General features: G+C 35.6%; 1 protein-coding gene and 2 long non-coding RNA genes across 3 annotated transcripts; all 3 read right to left on the reverse strand.

Annotated features, from left to right (window-relative positions):
- Window positions 1–1,021: 1,021 nt before the first annotated feature.
- On the reverse strand, window positions 1,022–1,825 carry LOC124456646. Its single transcript, XR_006952365.1, has 2 exons — window positions 1,530–1,825; window positions 1,022–1,105 (listed from the first exon to the last, which is right to left on the reverse strand). It is a non-coding gene; the product is annotated as an uncharacterized LOC124456646 (long non-coding RNA).
- Window positions 1,826–1,883: 58 nt separating this feature from the next.
- On the reverse strand, window positions 1,884–13,683 carry LOC124456625 (AP-3 complex subunit beta-1-like). The gene is given in 22 exon segments (XM_047007022.1): window positions 1,884–2,031; window positions 3,022–3,106; window positions 3,188–3,230; window positions 3,304–3,489; window positions 3,665–3,789; window positions 3,886–3,976; window positions 4,089–4,273; window positions 5,366–5,467; window positions 5,668–5,773; window positions 5,847–5,952; window positions 6,888–6,976; window positions 7,803–7,910; window positions 8,593–8,658; window positions 8,773–8,819; window positions 8,822–8,882; window positions 9,279–9,335; window positions 9,414–9,466; window positions 10,565–10,697; window positions 11,976–12,038; window positions 13,138–13,209; window positions 13,316–13,370; window positions 13,655–13,683. Coding segments are annotated over 22 exon segments (2,010 nt in total).
- A 2,132-nt stretch (window positions 13,684–15,815) lies between these two features.
- Window positions 15,816–22,208, reverse strand: LOC124456645. The gene is made up of 7 exons (XR_006952364.1): window positions 22,079–22,208; window positions 21,575–21,680; window positions 21,007–21,092; window positions 20,734–20,805; window positions 20,097–20,245; window positions 18,818–19,090; window positions 15,816–16,219 (listed from the first exon to the last, which is right to left on the reverse strand). It is a non-coding gene; the product is annotated as an uncharacterized LOC124456645 (long non-coding RNA).
- Between the last annotated feature and the right edge of the window lie 613 nt (window positions 22,209–22,821).

Consider the following 22,821-nt stretch of genomic DNA (forward strand, 5'->3'; position numbering starts at 1 on the left):
TCTTCTGAGACGGCTGTAGTTCGCTGAAAATTTTGACGACCATATTCATATATTTGATCGGCGCATTTCACTTGCTGCACCACAGGACATCTAACCTCCTGTTTGCGTTCCTCATACTAAATATTGTCTCGCTGATTGTGTCGAAGATTTACAAAAGAATAAGATAGATAATTTTACGTGTCTAAAAATACATGAAAATAAAAACTACGACTTTGGAAATCGACAACGAAGTTCAGTGGAATTATTAGTCATTAATTTCGGTTTGGAAAACGAAAATGCCGATTTTGGCAGCATTTACACTTTGAGAACTACAAGAACCTTGACTTTTACAAAGATTTTCGGAGACAACACGGAGCACAGCACATTTGCCGCCATTTTGAATTTTTTAAAACGTGTCCTTGAATTGGACATCTACTTGCATCATTGTTGTTATTGAAGCAATGGTTCTTTTAGAGTTTTCAATGGTTTTCAATCATACCACCCACCCCAGCTATGTAAGCATTACAATTAATGGCTAGCAGGAATTGGGTATGAAGAACGGTAATCAAACTGTTCGTTAAAATTGATCTGACATTCAAAGCCACAAAGCCAAAGTCCTAAGTCATGAGCAAAAATTCGCGCAGGTTAGTGTACCGCGTGACTAAGACCGTCGTCAAGAGTTGTGGGTTAGAAAGAGAAATAACGGACAACAGCTGATTGATTTTATTTGTCCTATACGGTTGTGCAAAAAATTTCTTTGAATGTAATTTCCACGCATTCTAAAAGATCAACTCGAAAACATTTTCTAACAAAAACCATTTTAACGTGGTAATGACAAAAGCTTTGAGGAGCCCCTCCCACCCCGCCCCCAAAACAATATCAAACTATCATGGATTCATGATAGTGGACGATTCCCCACTCACCAATCCCTTTCTCCGTAAGACAACGTACGCTTCAACAGAAGGTTGTAAACAGAATAAGTTTCAGTTTCAAATAAATGAAACAAGGAATTGATATTTCACTAAAAAAGCAGAGTCCTTCATCATTTTTCTTATATACATATTAAATCATTCTTGGTTTGATAAAGCAGCTAATGATTATACAGAGTTATCATTCGGTGGCGAATCTAGGGTAGATCAACACATTATGCAAATCTACAATTGAAAATACTTCGAAAACGACGTTGTTGGTTAGAAATTTCTAAACATAAAAATAATGCCAACGTGACTCATTGTAAATTATTTTTGATTGGAAAAAATACTAACAGTAATATAAATTTCGACCTTTCCAGGTTCGGAACTGTTACCACCTTTCCTAGCATTCATTATATTATTTGGCCATTTCGAAGAAATTTCGAAACAGCAGATTTCTAATGCAAAATAGTCTGAGCGAGCTTACAAGTTTTGGGCAAGTTACAAAATCATAAGAATACTTAGGCCATGTGCGAAGCACGTGCGTTTTATACCCTTCACAACCCACACGTGGATTGTATTACCCAACAAGGATAATTGAATTTTTTCCCTCCTTCAGCTTACATCTGGGGAACTTACGTATCATACTTTTCCCACAGCGGCGACCAGTTCTTTCGCCAAAATTGAATTGATTGTCATTTTTTCGCAATTCACCGTAATCCTACTCTCTTTTCCATACTCCTTAAGTTCGACAGTTATCAATACGGGGACCCCGGATGAAGTAGCCGACCCAGAAAACCTATAATAATTTAAGCTGCTATTTCTGGGTAATGCCGCTACACTCGCACAACCCAGGATTTTCGACGCGAGCACGCGTTCCTCGCAGTTCTCCTGCGGGATATCCACAGTCAGAGAGCTTTCATTCATACCCGACAACTTCTCTGTGAACGAAGATAATTTAAGGTAAGTCAATATTTCTGTAATAATTTCATTTTACATGCATTTGTATAAGCAAGATAAAAATTTATAACCGCGATAATTGCTTTGCAAAGTAAGAAAGTCATTTTCCGTTATCGGCCTCGTGTGAAGCTGTTCTCCCATCGGGCATTTCAATTTGACAGTAAACTTATCGGACTTCGTGCTGGTGAAAAAGCGAGATCAATTTGAACGCATGATAAAGTTTTGCTGCTAGGTATTCTAAATTATCCTCTTATGTTAAAGCTTGGTTCCTTATATACACCAGTCTAGTGTCTTCATTTGGAGAGATATGTTGAGTCCTTATGAGTTATCTGATGTTGAAACTTGAGTTCTTATAAACTCCAGTCTAGTGTCCTCATCAGGCGTGACGTAATGTTGAAACTTGAGTTTTTATAAACTCCAGTCTAGTGTCCTCATCAGGAGTGACGCAATGTTGAAACTTGAGTTCTTATAAACTTCAGTCTAGTGTTCTCATCAGGAGTGACGTAATGTTGAAACTTGAGTTCTTATAAACTCCAGTCTAGTGTTCTCATCAGGAGTGACGTAATGTTGAAACTTGAGTTCTTATAAACTCCAGTCTAGTGTTCTCATCAGGAGTGACGTAATGTTGAAACTTGAGTTCTTATAAACTCCAGTCTAGTGTTCTCATCAGGAGTGACGTAATGTTGAAACTTGAGTTCTTATAAACTCCAGTCTAGTGTTCTCATCAGGAGTGACGTAATGTTGAAACTTGAGTTCTTATAAACTCCAGTCTAGTGTTCTCATCAGGAGTGACGTAATGTTGAAACTTGAGTTCTTATAAACTCCAGTCTAGTGTTCTCATCAGGAGTGACGTAATGTTGAAACTTGAGTTCTTATAAACTCCAGTCTAGTGTTCTCATCAGGAGTGACGTAATGTTGAAACTTGAGTTCTTATAAACTCCAGTCTAGTGTTCTCATCAGGAGTGACGTAATGTTGAAACTTGAGTTCTTATAAACTCCAGTCTAGTGTCCTCATCAAGAGTGACGTAATGTTGAAACTAGAGTTTATATACTCCAATCGAGTCGAGATATACACATTGACTTGTTTCTTATGCTAAATCCAATGACTTTAACGGAAATATTTTGATGATAAAAGATAATTAATAATTGATAAAACAGTAACGCGACATACCATATCTCAAAACTAACTGGTTGTATAGTATCCTTAAAATCTATCCCCATGCTCACGGTGACTGTAGAACCAATACCGATCGATTCTAAACAAGAGCAAAGCAACCCCATCCCAATTATTCACAGGTGATTTGCAGGTTAATATTTTTTCTAAGCAGACAACTCACCAATCTTAGGAAAATCGGCTATATTCAAGCCGAGTCCCACTTTCTAAGACGAGAAAACAAACAGAGTCTCAGTAAGCGCATTTCTACTAACGACTATGACTTACAATGCAATTTACCTTCTCGCCAACGTGAATGTTTTCAACACATGAACTGCCGCTGTTAGTAAAAGTTATTTCAACGGCGACCATCGTAGTCGAATACAGACACGGACTCCGGGGGAACTTGTATTGAGCCTGCAATCCACGACCAGCCATCTTATTGAGCAGTTCATAAGTCCTCAATTGAGAGAAGTCCGTTACGACCTACATGAGAAAGTCGGCTTGAGCATGATTTGATCACGTGTCATGTCATGCGCAATTCAAGTAGGCGATTGACTGTGTTGCTATTCATCTGTAGCCTTTCATTGTTATATCAGTTGAAAAGGACCTCGTCCTTAATCTAGAGCATGCGCATTGAATACTTAAGTCATCGATGTACCTTTTGCACAACCGCAGCAACTCCATTCTGTACGACACCAAGGGAAAGTGTTTTCATATCGTCCACCAGCGAGGGGGAAAGAATGTTCTTATGTGCAGGACCATTTACAACAGGAGCCACAGGAACTATTTAAAATATTAAAGTATTTCGTATCGAGGAAAAAAATCAATTGGATTGGTGATTTCAGTGCCACAAGTTAAGCCGTTAAAGAGTGAGCTTACTATCTTCATCAAACGAAAGCAATTGATCAGTTGTTGGTGGCTTAGAAACTCGTCTATTCTTCGGAGCATCATCGGATTTCTTCGTTTCGACCTTAATTTACAGAATATTGTGATTAATAATTGCAGTTCATATGTGAAAAGCTGATTTATTTTAAACAGTGGTATACATATCCTTTGAAAGTGTGCACAGTAATTTATCTCACTTTTTTCGCTGGCGTTTCTTGTTTAGCATCGTCACTCTCCTGTGACAAATCGCTTTCCGAGGATTCGGCGTCGCTATCCGAAGACTCTTCACTCGTTTTCGACTCGATGCTGCTCTGACTTTCTGATTTTTTTCGACTCTTTGCTCTTTCATTCTTTACCCCTTCGTCGTCGCTCTCTTGGCTTTCTGAAAAGCGGAATTGAATGACAAAAACTGAGGAGGGGGGAGGTAATGGAGGAAAGTGAATGGCGCGAACGCTTTTAAACGCATGACGTTTTGCAAGAGATTTTTTATTTATTTATTCCTTAATCAAGCTTTGGCACAAGTCTATATCACATACTATGGAGTAGACTTATGTTTATCCGACAGGAAGAAAACAGATTTTCCCTGGGGGATTGCATTAATGTGCTGGCAAAGGTTTCCCGGAGCCCGGGGCTTTGCATTATGAAGTTGTAAATAAGTTAAACCCTTATACTAAGTCTAACTGTTTGTCATTTTCAAGCGCACGATATTATAGTAGCCATTTCAAATTCTGGTGTGAAATACGTACAATAGGGTTCATTGGGTACATTTCTACACTGCACCATCATGTAAACACAAAATGAGGTCTTGTCATGAGTAAACTATGTGACCATACATGCCAAAGACAAGGTCAAACTACGAAAACTTGAGGCGGGAACATTGCTTAAGTAAATATTTAATCAGAAGAGCCATACAGCAATACACCATTAATGTACCCCACCATTCGTAGGAAGGGAGGATTGTTTTCTGTCAATACGTATATTGCCCGAGGAGCCATGCGGCAATACACCATTAATGTACCCCACCATTCGTAGGGAAGGGAGGATTGTTTTCTGTCAATACGTATATTGCCCGAGGAGCCATGCGGCAATACACCATTAATGTACCCCACCATTCGTTGGGAAGGGAGGATTGTTTTCTGTCAATACGTATATTGCCTGAGGAGCCATGCGGCAATACACCATTAATGTACCCCACCATTCGTAGGGAAGGGAGGATTGTTTTCTGTCAATACGTATATTGCCCGAGGAGCCATGCGGCAATACACCATTAATATACCCCACCATTCGTAGGGAAGGGAGGATTGTTTTCTGTCAATACGTATATTGCCCGAGGAGCCATGCGGCAATACACCATCGCGAAAACCCCGGTATGTGTAGGCAAATATTGTGCTGGTAGCGATCTATATTTTCTATGACTGTGAATATAACGGTACTATAGATATCAATTTTAACAGCATACCACGTGATCTCTTACCTGTTTCCGATCCAGGTAAAGACTCCATGCTAGATTTACTGACGCTCTCGCTGCCTTCATCGCTCTCACTTTCACTTCCGCTGCTTCCACTTGAACCGGAGCCTGTGGGAACACGATGCAAAAATAGGCACGCAGTGCGTACAAAAGGTAGCCTTGCTTAACACAAATGATTTATTCAGCCAAACTGTGCATATTTGGTTATATATATATAAGCTTGAAGATTGGTAACCAAAGCATTATTGTTGAAATTAAATAAACTTAATTACGCGTCCAATAGGAAAAGACTTGGAGGAAGAACGCACCTGATTCAGATTCCGACGCAGAGTCGGATTCAGATTCACTTGAGTAAAATGTAGACTTTTTCTTTGATCTTGACTTCGATTTAGATTTCTCCCACAACGGCTCGACCTACATAAACATATCGATAAAATGTTGAATCACACAATCAAAACATAATCATGGGATATGAACGATCACAAACCTCGACGTTTCTAACAGAGGGATCGGGAGGGACCTCGGGGTATTCGGGAAGTTCTTGATAGCCAGACGCTCGTGCGTTTATGAGATGAGAGAGAGCCGACGATGAACTCACCATGACCTTATAGAGAAGAACATTAGCTGCATGGATTGACACTAGATACTACAGCATATACAGAGACCTAAGAGGCAATGCTTGATCTTTCCTAATAAAGATACTAGACAACTCAAGTTTCAACATCACTACTAATGAAGAGACTAAACTGAGATACATAAAGACTCAGGTTTCAACATCATATCCTTCCTGGTGAGGATACTAGACTAGAATGTAGGACTCAAAATTCAAAATCAAATCACTCCTAATAAAAACACTACACTGAAGAATATATTGGAGTGAAGTCGTAACATCAGATGACTCCTGATGAAGACACTAGACTGGAGTGCACAAGGACTCAAGTTTTAACATCAGATCACTACTAATGAAGACACTAGACTGGAGTGCATAAGGACTCAAGTTTTAACATCAGATCACTACTAATGAAGACACTAGACTGGAGTGCACAAGGACTCAAGTTTTAACATCAGATCACTACTAATGAAGACACTAGACTGGAGTGCACAAGGACTCAAGTTTTAACATCAGATCACTACTAATGAAGACACTAGACTGGAGTGCACAAGGACTCAAGTTTTAACATCAGATCACTACTAATGAAGACACTAGACTGGAGTGCACAAGGACTCAAGTTTTAACATCAGATCACTACTAATGAAGACACTAGACTGGAGTGCACAAGGACTCAAGTTTTAACATCAGATCACTACTAATGAAGACACAAGACTGGAGTGCACAAGGACTCAAGTTTTAACATCAGATGACTCCAGATGAAGACACTAGACTGGAGTGCATAAGGACTCAGGTTTTAACATCAGATCACTACTAATGAAGACACTAGACTGGAGTGCACAAGGACTCAAGTTATAACATCAGATGACTCCAGATGAAGACACTGGACTCAAGCATTTAACAGCCTTGACTGAAGACCTTCCTTCACCTTTGAAAGATGACTCTAACACGGGAGGTGGTTTGGAAGCCAGCAATATCTTCTTGGAGTGTTTAACAATCTGTCCCACCTGAAATACACACGAGAACAAATAAATCGACGCCATTGGAACATGTCATTCGAGTGCTATATTATACATTAAACAAAGTATTCGTAAAAAAAGAACCGCTGTCCAAAACAAACCGAAGTTAATAACTGTAAATCACATTCTAATGGCAAAAGTTTCTCCATTTACTATTGGTTTGAACATGCTAAAATCAAACTTTCGATATTATAATAGTTTAAATTTATAGCTCAAAACCAGTGTAGTAAGGAAGTTCATACTTGGTAAATATGGTATACGGTATAATAATGGTAAATAATTTAATTTCGAAACTTTGGACGACGAAGTTCAAACCTCGATTGGTTCATTAAAATTTCTTTAACGCAATAACAAAACAAACAGGAAATATAGATATGTTTCTTATCTAATAAGTGAATGTCTTAGATAAATTATATTAGATAAAATACAACCTAGCCAATGATTGAATATTTGAGATAAAACACAACCTAGCCAATGAGTGAATGTCTTAGATAAAACACAACCTAGCCAATGAGTGAATGTCTTAGATAAAACACAACCTAGCCAATGAGTGAATGTCTTAGATAAAACACAACCTAGCCAATGAGTGAATGTTTTAGACAAAATATGACCTAGCTAATGAGTGAATGCTTTAGATAAAACACAACCTAGCCAATGAGTGAATGTTTTAGACAAAATATGACCTAGCCAATGAGTGAATGTTTTAGATAAAACACAGCCTAGCCAATGAGTGAACGTTTGAGATGAAATATAATCTATCCAATAATTCAATGTTTTCGATAAAATATACAATAAAAAAGTTCTAAAATTAAACCTTCTCTCCGGGAAACACAATGGGACGTAAAAATCGCGCTCGATCCCTTATATCGTAGCTCTGGTCATATTTGGCGAGATTTAATACATATTGACACAACTGCTGAGTCTACAGAAATAGAAGTGGTACGCAGCTTAGTAAGTCAAGCTACGACTAGAAGTGTGAAAAAATAAAAATATAAACAGTATATTAAGTAAAAAGTAAATGGTTTGAACCCGGGAGTATCGTTACATGTTTATAAATGTAGATCATCCAGGTTAGTATAGTCCTGAGAAGGACTGTTTTGTTGTTGTTGACTGACGTTTCGACAACCTTAGCGGTAGTCATCTTCAGAGTCAAATGAGGAGTAAACGTCAGGTTAGCCGTATTTGTTATCTGGTTCTTACGTCATTGTATTGTGTGTACAGGAAATGTGTGGATGTCAATTGTGTATTACCCAATGTGGATTAGTGTGAAGTTTAATGTTTTTAGTTGATCGTTTGTTTGTATTGTGCACCTTACAAACGATTTATTAATAAGTATAAACGTGTTCAGAAATCAGTTGGTAAAAACTTGAAATTTAAGAAAATTTCTAAGTTTGGAAAGGTTCAAAACACAGTCCAACCTGTATTAAGCGCGCCGTATTAAACGGTGGCCGTATTGTACGAATCCAGACTAGAGCCCCTCCCCTTCCTCCTCACCCAACCCAGGAATAGATCTCACCATCATGGATGTATTCCTGAGTTGCTGCCAATATATAAATTGATCACCCTAATTCATAATTATAAAGTATTTTCTTCAAGTGGCAAACCTGGTTTGGATTGATTAGAATTAATTTCGCACCAAGATTGATGATTTGTAATTTCACAATATCCTCCTGAAAACAACGGAAAAAACATTGAAACACTCTTTTAAAAAAACATTTGTCGAAAAACATGAAGAAATTTCGAGACAAGTTATGCCGAAATGTTGAAATCCATAACTCACAAACCTCCTTTGTGAATGACTTCGCGGCTATTCTCAGTACATCCGGGGCAACTTTGGAACACGTTCCGCATATTCACCGACGAGCCAAATGATACTGGCACGAGCCATGGGAACCTGCGTGGAACATGGGGAGTAATGTCTTGAAGATTGGGAATAATGCTTGGAAGATAGAGAGTAAAGCTTGGAAGATAGGGAAATGCTTGGAAGATAGAGAGTAATGCTTGGAAGATAAGGAGTAATGCTTGGAAGATTGGGAGTAATGCTTGGAAGATAGGGAGTATTGCTTGGAAGATAGAGAGTAATGCTTGGAAGATCGGGAGTGCTTGGAAGATTGGCAATATTGCTTGGAAGATTGGGAATAATGCTTGGAAGATAGGAGTCATGCTTGGAAGATAGGGAGTAATGCTTGGAAGATTGGGAATAATGCTTGGAAGATAGGGAGTAATGATTGGAAGATAGGGAGTAATGATTGGAACAAAGGGAGTTATGCAAATTATAAAGATTACATACCGTAATTTTATTCAGTATTTTCGTCATTTGTATGATTATTTGAGATTTATCTTTATGCTAAAAGAAATGAATAACAGCCATCCATCATAATACGTACGTTTATCGCAATCAAGATAAAGACAACGACAAAATTACCTTTAATTGTAATAATTTTTTTATCATTACAACGCTTTCAGCCACCACCGTTTCTAAAGTAAAGAAATTGACGTCTGACATGTATACATCAACTTCAACAAGATAAATTTTCATTCATTTGTAAATCTAAATGAGGATCCAAGGATAGTGCAGAGTTTAAAAAAACACACTACATTTTGACTCGTAATTTCAATTAACCATAACATGTTTTGCACATTTATTTGATTACGGTATCAACTTCCGTTTCATTTTATTACTAGGCCTTTAATGACCGAGCGCGAGGTCTTTACGGAGAAATAACGGACCGAGGTCTTTTGTACAGACCGAGCCCGTAGGGCGAAGTTTGTACAAAAGACTGAGGTTCGATATTTCAGTAAAACCGAGAAAGAGAGGTTATGAAAAGGATTATTACATGGCATTATTTGACCTGAAACGAAGCTTGCTTTCTTTCTCGTCCTTGCTGTTTTTACCCGTCCGCTTTCACTTTTCTAGTTTTCGTCCATAAAAAATAAATTGTTTCAAATTGTATCGTCTGGATATTTAAACTGTTTCCAAGTATTTTTCCCTCGAATCTCATTCCTAAATGATTTTGTTTCGTTTATTTTGCGTTTTGCTGTTTGCATTACGAAGTTTGTTTACACTTGACTGTAAAATTACGCGTTTATGGACCTTGGTCCATTACGGGAAAATAATGGACCAGCAAAAATGTTTCTGAGCCAATCAAAGCGCGCCATTTTGCCATACAACAATGCTTTTAATAATAATAACGTTATTATGCATTGTTGGAGATTTGCATCCGTAAATTTCATTATGAAATCAACAAGCCCATTGCCAAACGTAAAAATAGTGTAAAAAACACTTGGTATAAAATGAAAAAGCGAAAATCCAAGTTTTAAAGATCTCGCGTTGGCCTGTGCGTACATTACAATACCAATTTTGCTTCAGGGTGATTATAGTTTTTGTGAACAAAGCCTGCTTTGAAGGATATTTAACAGCAATTCCCAAGATCGGTTAAAAAGGTATTTGTAACTTACTATTCCTATTGCATAGATAGCAGTTAACCAGACCAGTTAAACAGGTATTGTTATAACTTATCCTTCCTATTGGATAGCAATCTAACTCGACCGGTTAAACAGGTATCTGCAACTTACCATTCCTATTGGATAGCAGTCTAACTAGACCGGTTAAACAGGTATCTGTAACTTCGGGAATGTTCGATGCACAACGGCCAATGGCTTGTATCGTCGACGCAACGAACTCTTTGTCCGAATTGTTGATGTAATTCTGGTAACGAGAACGATGAGATGTAAAAAAGGCCAAAATGGGGCAACTACGTATGAAGAGGATAAAAGTATATATGATAAGGGTAACTAGGAAGTTTTGTTTACTTGATCTTTCGTAATTACAGTGCTCGATGCGTTACAGCGGAGCATAATTATATTGTTAAGAAGAAAATTCACAAAACTACAATTTCATCTCGACAAGCCTGTTTCGTGATTTCTCACTCTTCAGGGGATAATATTAAATGAATACAAATGCATGTGTCTAACTATATATAGGTAGAACTACATACAAGCTAGGTGTACGATTACAAATTACATTAAAGTGCCTTGAGTCTATGGCGACAAGAGGAGACAAGTTCGTTACGTTTGTTGAGAGATGATAGTTGTGGTTGGTAGGTGATGAAGAATTTTTCTTTCAGGCATAGGTTGCATCTTTTGTTGGCGCTGTTGTACAGTTTGCTGTGAGTAATGATGTTCCATGAGATATCGTGAGCGATGTGTTGTCTTTAAGTGTCCATATGTGTTTACTGAGTTTGGTTAAGTTTCTTAGTTTTTTGTGGCGGAAAGAGGCAGTTGGGCTCCTGTGTCGAGTTTTAAATTCCTTTTCTGTAAGTCCGATGTAGGTCTTAGTTGTGTTAGTGTCCAAACGTTTAACAGTTGCTTGGTAGATGACAGATGATTGTAGGCAGTTTTCGTTAAGTGGGCAGTTTTGTTTCTGTCGGCAGTTGCATGTTTTATTTTTGTCTTTTTGTCATTGATGGTGTCATTAGTACTGTCAGGTGCCCTCACCTGATAAGGGTAACTATGTATTTTGAAGGATAAAGGGCGGCTATGTATGTTCGTGCAATTAAGGGTAACTATGTATTTTAAAGGATAAAGGGCAGCTATGTATGTTCGTGCAATTAAGGGTAACTATGTATTTTAAAGGATAAAGGGCAGCTATGTATGTTCGTGCAAATAAGGGTAACTATGTATTTTAAAGGATAAAGGGCAGCTATGTATGTTCGTACAATTAAGGGTAACTGTGTGCGAAGAGATTAACAACTATATATGACTAGGATCAATTTTTAAAGAGAGGAAAAGTTTTTAAGGTAAAGGAACTCTGTGGGAGGTGACGCAGAAACAAGAGGTTATTGACGACAAATATTGTAGCTCTTCAAACTATAACTGCAACTATACAAAGTAACGTTCAGAAAATACACAAATATCTTCAATATGACAGAATATTTAAAATTTCAAAATGGGCAATTTCTTGAAACATCTCAACAAAAAATATTACCTGAAATTCCCGCAATAGCAACGTTATATTACTTTCCGAAGCGATGTTCGTCATTATTTCAAGCTAAAAAAATACAAAATACGGTTGAATCTTCAAGATAATTCTCATGTTAAACACCGATACACGTGTATATTACATGAATTTTTTATCGTCTACAACAACTGTCATGGACTCTCTTTTTAACATAAATGTTTGCATGCTTAGTTTTGGATTCATTGAACTTTTTGTGGTAGATAAATAAGGGAATGTACGTTCAATCGTTTCCTAATGAGCATAATTCGTAATTTCCATTTATTTTCACTAAAAATAAAAACTTCCTTTAAGGGGCTGTTTACATGAGCCCTACAGAGAAGGTTGGCCCTTCCAAGCGAGATCTCGCGTGCAGTTAAATTTCCACATAAAATCACTCTTCGTTAACATGACAGAAAGGCCAGCCTTACCAGCAGAGATCTTGCTATTGTTTACCCGAAATCTCGCCATGTAGGGCTGAGAATGTCCAATGTAAACGCATTCAGCAGGACTAGCCCTTCCTGTAGGGCTGAAAATTCAAAGGATTTTCATGCCTGCGATAAGGCATCGCTTTTCAGCAATGGCGACAACAAAAGACATCAACATGAGCAAACAAACTTAGACAGCGTAAAAAATCAAAAGGCGACCACTATATTGGTTTGTTTTCAGCTATTTTGTATTTTAGCGCCGAAATTCGCAGTTCAAACAGAGCTCTTGATGTATGGCTAGAATTTGCATGTAAAAGAAAGGTAGAGTACAACCCTAGAAAGAAGGCTAGGCCTTTCCGCAGGGCTCATGTAAACAGCCCCTAAGTAGGTGATCATTTTACTAAACAATACAATAGTTTTAACACAGTATAAGCAGGTTTGCGGTATAACAACGAAATAAACCAGGATTCAAAAAAAGTAAATCAGAAAACGGCCAAACATAAATTCTTCAATGTGTGTACATATCGCCAAAACTTTAATAACTCCACAAGTAAGCATGTTAAGATTAGCGTTAAAAACAAAGTCAAATGCGGAAGATTGGTTGTTCAAAGACAATAAAAATCGTGTCAAGGGCACTTAAGCAGATCAAGTTAATGTACATCAGAGATCAGAAGTAAAATACATAAAGTCTGATATAGACATATAGTCAATCGTCACCTGCTTACCTTAAATGTTTTGATATATTTTGAGTCGTTGGAATGAACGAAGAAACTTTTCAGATGCGCTTCAAACATTCCCTAGAAGATTTACAAATAAGGAAATTGCTTTAAACGACAGAAATCAAAACAATTTAGGCACATGCAACCAATACAACGAAAGACACGGAAATCAAACGAAAATCACCTTCCTTGTCGATGATAATGTTGCTATATTGCTAAGAAGGACATATTGAACTTCTCTAAAGAAAAAAAACCATCCAGCATCATCAAAGAGGTCAGTGCCAAGTATTATTGATGACCAACGGAAATCTGAGAGAACTGTTTTTGTTCACTTATTGTGTAACTACATATTTTAATTATAACAGATCAGTGCAAATCCGAGATCGAAAGTCGAGAGTTTTCTCCAGCTCGAGAGTTCTCCCTACTCCTCAAAGGTTTGCGTAAGCCAGTGCAAACACGTAAAACATGGTATATTTTTTTTATAAAATAACAATAATGCGAAAAAGACAAATTTGAAACAAACGCTTTGACCTTTCCTCTAACACGTATCATGATTGATTTGTAAATTTTCTTTGATGCATTTAGTTTATTTAGCTCAGTCCAGTTTGCATAGGCAAATGGAAGTTCACTTCTACACCAATCAGCGTACGCGTTTTATTGTATTTATTCTATAATGATTAATATGAGAGCTACGTGATTGTGAAAGTTTGAGAATGTTTGAATTTAAATGTAGAATATCACTGGTCGACAAAGATGCGTGGCAAGATCAACAAAAACGATGCGCATTGCATATTTGGTCAGGATACTTAGATCGGCGAAAAATAATAATCAGCTCGAGCATTGCAAAAGAAATAAACTTGAGTTTGTTAAAATAAGTCATTGATTTGAGGAGTAACTTACGAAGACTGGAAACTAGTTAGCTATCTCTACGGACTTACGTAATAGAATGCATGTCAACATATTGTGCGTCAATCAAAGTCTGGCAGCCATTTTTCGGGTCAAGAAAATGGAGGATTTTGTTGTTGTACAAATGCAACTTAGAACAAACGATAATACGTAATTACTGTAAACTAGAGTTTTTAAGTAAATTTGAAAACTTGTGATATGAAATGGCATCTTTGCCTACGCGTGGACGCCCAAAATATGATGTTCAATAACATCGGATTCGTTTACGGATGGACGTATGTATACAAAGAGTGGTAAAACAAAAAAAAACTTTGCTGGATGGGCAGAACAGACGCACAGTGAATTTGCTTCTCCTTTACATGAAATCTTGGATGAAAAGAAACGTGTAGTTTGTCCTACACCAATAATATCAGTGGCGGATAACTAATTACAAGGCCTGTAGGCTACGACAAAGCTGTGGGTCTTTAAGTAATATTTGTTCCTCCAAATAAGTTCAGTGTTTTGATGACGTTTGCGTTTTTTGCGTTCCATTGCTTTTGCATTTCCTGTCTTCTTTTTGTAACTCATATAGTGTAAACATTAAGGAACAAATTTAAAATTCAAACTGAGTAAGTCCCTTGCACTTTATGAGTTTTGTGCGTTAAGCATTAAAACAGTAGATCGTAAAGTTTCCAGCAGCATATATGGTCGAACTTTAGAACAAAAAGGCGAAAGGTAAATACAACGAGCGTCTTGAAAAGGCGGGCCTGCAGGCTTTAGCCTACTTAGCCTACTGCATTTGTAAAACGTCACTACGTGTATGCAGTCAAAATTCTTTTATCTCATTTTAGTATTTATTTGTTCAGTATAAAGCAAAATATGCGATGTTTACAAAGACGCTGAATTGTTTTGTAAAATGCTGTTGTAGATTGAATAAATGTATTTATCTACCACAAATTTGACAGGAAACTGATAACTTTTAAATATTTTGTTCACAGAAAGAACTCTGCAAAATTAATTTTGAGATCATCATGTCGAACACATTCATTTATTTTATTAGTAAAGTAAATAAAGAGATGGAAAACATGCCGACCTGATTTACAATACTATTATGAAATTATGTATTGTTGGAAATCAACAAAAATGCATGTCTCAGAATCATATAAACGCTCACAAAGCAATTCAGAACTTAATTATAATCTAGCTACTTTATAATATTCGAAATACATAAAGGAGCCCCTATATTAAAAATCTCTACTTTTTGATACTGAAAACAACTTAGATTGGTCTTATTTTGGGGCAGCATTTCCACAAAAACAACATTTTTCCATCCAATATTCCATAGATCAGAGGATTTAACGCGTGTGAGCCAAAAAGACGGAGAACATAAACAACGTAAAGATTAGTGGGTGAATTTGATAAAACAGTGTTGTTTATATAGAGCACGTCTACAACCAAAAAACAAGCGTGACCCACTGTGAAGCAGAGAACTGTGCTGACACAAACAATAAATGTCTTACTATGCCGAGTATATCTTTGAAGACTTGAGCTGGTGGAGGATTGTAGATGAGAATGTGTCGGATTGGAGAGTGTTCGTAGTGCTTTTCTTTGTTTAATCAATGCTTGAGCGACTATGGAGTAAGTCACAGTCATGAAGATTTTTCGGAAAATGTAGAAACATGAATAAAACGTAAACAATTCGTAAATAAAATAACGAGCTTGAGGATCCACAATGCACTCTTGAAATGTCATTCCAACTGTCGTATCTAAACCAATGATGTACGCTAAACCACAAACGATTTTTATCTTTTGTCGAGTGAAGGAAGGTTTCAATGGATGAACTATCGCACGATAACGTAGAACTGAAATGATCAACATCATAGAAACTCCACTTATTTGAAAAAAAGTATCTATGCCACTTATATATGAGCAGTTTAACATAATTGGATTGCTTTTCAAATGGTGTTCAAAGATTTCAAAGAGAAATATACTCAATAGTACAAATGAGTCACATATTGCAAGATGCAAGACAAGAAAGTAGTAGTTCTTCTTTAACAGAATCTTTTGTTTTAAAATTGAAGCGATCACGAGAGTATTTCCAGCAATGCCAAGAACACATATTGCCACAACGAACACCACAATATCTTTCATTATTAATGATTTGTCTGGCCAACTTTGGAGTGCCCCACTTTCTTCTATTTCCCTGTTCAAATGTGATGATAAAATGTGTTTTCCGTAAATATTGAATGCTGCACCTCATCATTCACAGCTGTGTTTAATGAGGGCGTTCTTAAAACGAAACGTGTAAAAAACTAATCAAGTTTGCGTTGTTTTATTGGATGTGTAATATGATCTCTTAGACAAACTTTATTGGACTAAATTGGTTGACCATGTGAAGATATAATGAATTGCCGATAACATATTGATCTCATTTTTTGCGAAGTCAAACGATTGTTGAAGTCATCATGACATCTGCTGCCAAATTGAGATATAACTTTTTGCAGGAATTTAAGTTCAAATATTTTAGAATAATAAAATCTATTTGGAGTCCGTTGTACGACATGCATACATGGACACTATTGAGATATTTATGCATGTACAACTTAGAAAATGGTTATTAAACAAAAATTTTAATAAATCAAATGACAAATGCAATTGAACACAGTAGTGTTAATAATAATTTCAAACGTTTGTGGAGAACGATATTATCGAACTTGAAAGTATTTTTAAATGACATTGTAACGATATGATCTTATAGAAATTTAATCAGTTATATGGCCAGTTATCTACTAAATGAACATGTTTTTAATTTGAATTTGTTCATATTTCTGCCTCATTTGAATCTCCAAAAGAAAATCAGTTGTTTGCTGGGTATCACACGACAATATTTGACACATGATTAAAAATTAAAACATCTTACATTAGATGCCTGTAACAATGACTACCATCACAAAGTTTTTTTTATATAAAAATATTTACACAGATCTCGGTTTGCATGTGTTTATCTCTGAGTGTTAATGGTTTTCAACCTGTTCCTGTTTAACTTTGTTCGACAATTGTAATACTGTTTTAGCTACTTAAATGCATAAAAATTTCGGGCAAAAAATTCGAAAACAAAGTGGAGTGATAATTACTTGAATTTTATCAATTTTTTGAGCAGCTATTTCAGTAGTAATACAGTGCAGTATTTTTCTATCCAGCATTTTATAGATCAGAGGATTCAACAAATGTGACCTAAAAACACGGACAGCAAATGCAGTGTACATATTGGTAGAGGCATTCAATAAACGAAGAATATATGAGTAAATCATTAGAGAAAGAGCATTATCTCAATTTTTAGCGCATCTTTACAGCAAAATAATAAATATGACCCGTTTTTAAGTAGAGAACTGTGTTTACGCAGATGAAAAATGTATTACTATTTTGAGTATGTGTGATGGACTTAAGATGACGTTACGTTGGAATCCAGAATGTTCTCAGTGCTTTTCTTTGTTTGATCAATGCTCGGGAGATTATGGAGTAAGTCTCAATCTTGAATATTATTGAGAATATGTAAGAGCAGGTATGAAAAATGATCTACAAAGTAACTACTCTTTAACTGTCATTCCAACTGTCATTACCAACCAGTGAAGTACATAATCCAATAGTATTCCCTTTGAATCAACGCCGTTAATGTAGATAATTCAAAGAAGTCTCACAAATCGTGTTCTTAAGCCAACTCTACTTTTAGCATAATGCAAATAACAATTTATATCGAGGTTAGTCGCCCGTTTTTGCCAGCAATGCGTATTGCGTAGCTACTGAAGTCACAGAAGTGTCATTTCAATAAATTGGAATCAATTTGTTTCTGTTCTGGAAATAACATGCTTTAATTGCTAAAGTCATATTATAAAGAATAAGAGCAACTAATTGAAATTTTCATTCTAAATGGCGTTTAAATGATCCTGTGGCATTCAACTTGATTTCTTTTATATTTTTTTATTTATTTATTTATTATTATCTATTTTGATTATTTCTTTTGATAGTATGTCACGTGGTCAAAACTATAACAAGCCTACTAAAAAACAAATATAAACAAATAAAGAAAGGTGACCTATTGTTTATTGCTCACTAAAATCTTATTTAGTCATTACTAATTGACCAATTTTCAACACGATGGTTATGACGAAATTGCATATTGGTTACAACCGTTAAAAATGTTTGTTTGAACCATCTTTATTTGTCATTTCTAAGTGACCAGTTTTGCATATGGTTGTATTGACCATCGTAATTGGCAATTTCTAAATGACCAATTTTCCATATGATTGTTGACCAAATTGCAATAAATGCAAACATTAAAAAGAGTCGTTCAACTAATGAGTTCTCGATGTGTGGTCACCAAACCGTATCTCAACACTGTTTAGAGCGTTTGAACAGAACACTCAACAATGTCGAGATAAAGTATTCGCTCTTTACAGCGTATATTGTAGTAATTTACCTGGTCACTGAACCGTATATGTAGGTGTATATATATATACATGCAGTTGCTAGGCTTCAACATTGTATCCCATGATCCTACGTGTTATCATTTAAGGATGAGCATGCTTTCAGCGATTGCGCGCATCGTTTAAACATCATTCAACAAACGCAAAACAATGTTGAGCGCATTTTGTACGTACGTGTTGGGAGCGTTTGTATGTAGCGTAAAGACATATTCTAAACTACATGCAACAGACATTATCTTCAACCGAAAGAAGATTTGAAGCCAATCACACGATATAAACGATCACTGTTTTAAAATATGAATTATTATTTGACTTACCATCACGAGCCTTAGAATCATACGTCTACATCGCCAAAAATTCTTAGCGGTTGAAGTTAACAATTTGGCCAACAGTTCTTCTTTATAACATTTCCTTTTCTTTGAGATCAACTTTGTGGTGACGAAATAGTAATAAGTTCGAAATACAACGGTTGTCTCCTCTCATATAACGAATTAAAATGGTACTGTCTTCTTAGTTTGTTTTATTTTTCATAGTGTTTCAGCATCCACTATAACTCGCTCAATAATCTTGTATCTGGTTTGGCAACCATTCTGCAAGCAAAGAAGTCAATCATAAGTTATAGCCACACCTTAGAATAGTTGGTTTGTACGTAGAGGCTGTCGCAAAAAACTGCTTGTATTTGAAATTATTCGACAATTAGAATTTGCTCGATTCAGGAATAGTTAATCCCCAAAGATCAACAACATTGAAAGAAAAACATGTTTTGCATTTAACATGAGGGGAGGCAGTCGACGTATTTTAGCAAAAAGAAAAGATAAAAAAAGTTTGCAAACGTTGATTTATACTTCGTCGTCTACAACAAAATTTTAACAAAATTGATCAACTATTGCTTGTTTATTCTGATAGCCAATCACATTTTGCACTTGACTAAAGCTAGCCAATAGCATTTCTTTAGTCATATAGATCATGTACGCGTGATATTTGCAAACCTTGACTTCATCAATTTTGATAACTGTGCTGGAAAAGAAAAGCAACTTGTTTGCCAGTCCAATTTGGGGAATTGCTTCAGTGTCAAATATGATGTGTTTACAAAAAAAGCTCAATTGCTTTACAAACTGCTGTTGTATATTGAAAAAATATTTTTATTTAGGCAATTAGCTACTTGATGCTGTTGAAAATGATGATCTATGAGTGACAATGCTACAAAACCTTTCAAAGCTACAATATATTCTAGCGAGCCTGTTTTGCAACAGTAAAACAAGCTTGAATCATGAATGTTTGTTTTGTTTTTGTTCTTGAGGTTTACAAAGACTATTAGACAAAGAAATGGGATTTTTCTATTCAACATTCTTTTCTTCGTTTTTTTCTTCATAAAACGGAAAGTTTTATGTTGGGCAATAACATTTACATTAAAACTTCGTTCTCCCTCTGGCAAATCTATAGTTTAATTATTTCCCAACAATTGTCTAATACGCAGAATATTTCTCACGTTTGTTTATTAAAATCTCATTGGCTTGGCCATGCATTATTAACATAGTATGCGCATGCATGGCGATGATCAAACGGTAAAACAATTTAATGAAACATCCTTCATACCGATGGGTTGAATTCGTGTTTTAGAATGTGTATTTTACAAACTTGACTTTCAATCTCCACCTTCTATCTGGTTTACTTTATATTTGAGAAGTCGAGGGCATGCCAGATATATTAGCCAGTTCTCTAGCGGTGTCTTTTGAAAGCTGTTTCTGTAAAAACAACAATAAAATTGTTCTAAGATAAAACTGAAATTACTATCTCGCTCAATTTGAATTAACATAATGCACTTTTTAAGGATTTTGTTCTATTCTATCCCAGTTTATAAAAGATGCTTGATGAATCTACACCCCAAGGCCAAGTATGAAGGATTAGTGAAAGTTTTGCAAAACAAGTGAAGTTTATGAGACTAAAATAACTTGATTGATGGTCAGCCAAGTTTGCATATAGTATTGCATGGCATCTTTAAAATCAGCACAAGGTAAATTCAACAATAAATTCTCATGTTACAACTAGCTGATTTACCAAGTAATTGCCTCAGAAGCAAAATAACCATTTGGGGCAACGCACCCAAATCACCAATAAAATTTATTTCTAAATACAGCACACCCCTTCCCAAAAAGTCATTCTACATAATCATCATACATGCATTGCTGTTTTAGTGCATACTTCTTCATGCATTATAGAAATACAACCTTACCTAAAAATCATGTTGGTCTATGGCCAAACAATGCTTTCCATTTATGATAAATATTTTTTAAGTTCTTGAAAACTACAAATTACACAAAACGAAAAATGATTCAATTGAGGTTTTTTGAGAGTAATCATGAATATAAACAATTTGGGAGGAGGGATCAATATTGACATATACGTAATTATTTTATGCTTTATCCCTTGTCGACTGTATTCATAGGTATTACATGAATACATTAGCAGTTATACAAAAGCAATGAAAATTAAATTTGTCACAAACCTGTAAGATAAGATGAAGCTTAGTTGTCCTTCTTTAAGCAATTTTGTCATGCTAGCCATTCATGTCCATTGCAGGCAATACTTGTTCTACATGAGTCAAAAATTATCAAAAACACATATACATAAATTTTCTTTAAGTGAGCACACAAGCATGAAATAAATATTGCATAGACTTAAAAAAATTACTTATTTGAACTAACATCTTGTGGTGAGATTTAAAGCAGTGGTTTAAAGGAGTGTGCATTTCGCCTGGTTTTATTGGGTGAAGGAGAGGAACCAAGTAGTTGCACTGCATAATATTTATACGTTACCTATGACAAACAATGTTCAAAGCAAAAGCAAGTGATTTTTCATATTCAGTAGATTTCCAAATGCATCAGTCAATCATGGAATATAAGTAAAAGAATTTATTAAAACAAGGTGCAACAACACTGCAAAAATCACCATCAAAATTTACTTTAAAGAACAGAGCACACCTCTGTCGACATAGCCCCTCTACACGCACTACCTTAAATTCATTGGTGTTTTAACACATACTATTTCTTGCATCAAAAGGAAGACAACCTTACCCACATATCATGGAAGTTATTCCATATCATGGAATTTAATCCATATATATATTTCCGCAATTCGTGACTATTCTTGGAGTTGGAGGTATAAAGGTATTGACAGACACTGGAAAGAAAACAAATTAATTTTCTTTATATTATTTGGCTGCTTTGAATAAGCTATTTCAAGATTTTAAAAGTGAACCTTTTAGCCTTGATAATTGAACTATAAGAGGCACTAGTGAATGTCAGTGATACTGTATTACTTTCATACTCAAACAATATAATAAAACAGAAGTCTGCGTTAAAGTATAATGTTTTATCAGCACATATATATGTGAGTAAACTCTTAAATAGCCTATAAATTAATTAAATATAACGGTGATAACGTGAATATGTTAGAAAAACACTTAACCATCATAATGTCGATGTTGAGTTGTTGACTCAAATTAATAGGTATCACTAATCACACTAACAATTTATGCTCTACGTAATTAAAACAAAGATGCCATAGTCTTTACAAACCTTTTTGAGAATCCGCAGTAAATCCAAAAGATCAGGAGATTGAAAACATCAACAAACATCAGGGTTGGCCATTCTTCTTTAATTAAATCTTCTTTAATCTTCTTTAAATAATTAAAGAAGATTTCAAATTTGTCTCAAAATCTTTATTGTTCATTAATGAATATATCAACCTTGTTGATAACACAAGGTTGATATATTCATTCATTAATTAATTGCACTTCATGTTGTGCGACCATTGTGGCTTGAGTAATCATTCAAGTGGTCAAGTTTATATGTAAAGGTAATTTTACTTAATTATGCTGTTTTATTTATACCTTTAAAAAGAAAATATAGATGAAATGTGAAAAAATCAAAAAAGGTTATGGAAAGTTTGGAATGTAGTTCACTGTCATTGGATTCACTAGACTATTGTCAGCTACACGCGCATATATCATAATCTATTGCTAGATCAACGATTCGTACTAAATGTTCGTCGAATAAATGAAGAAATATAGAAAGCTTGTGGCTACATCATCAGTCATAGTTCATCTGAGAGAACATCTATGTCTTCCATGATTGAGTTGCTGAACACCAATTGATTATAAAGCTTTATTATATGAAACCAAAGGTGAAGTTATTTGTAATACTTTTATATTCTCTTTTATTCCACTTGAAATCGTGACTGAGATATTTAGTCATGCTATTTTGAAAAAGATATAGGACTTGCGTATGGAAGGAATGCATGGTCTTACGCGTGTTGTGAA

The sequence above is a fragment of the Xenia sp. Carnegie-2017 genome, unplaced genomic scaffold (genome assembly GCF_021976095.1).
Source record: "Xenia sp. Carnegie-2017 unplaced genomic scaffold, XeniaSp_v1 HiC_scaffold_58, whole genome shotgun sequence".
NCBI lineage: Eukaryota > Metazoa > Cnidaria > Anthozoa > Malacalcyonacea > Xeniidae > Xenia > Xenia sp. Carnegie-2017.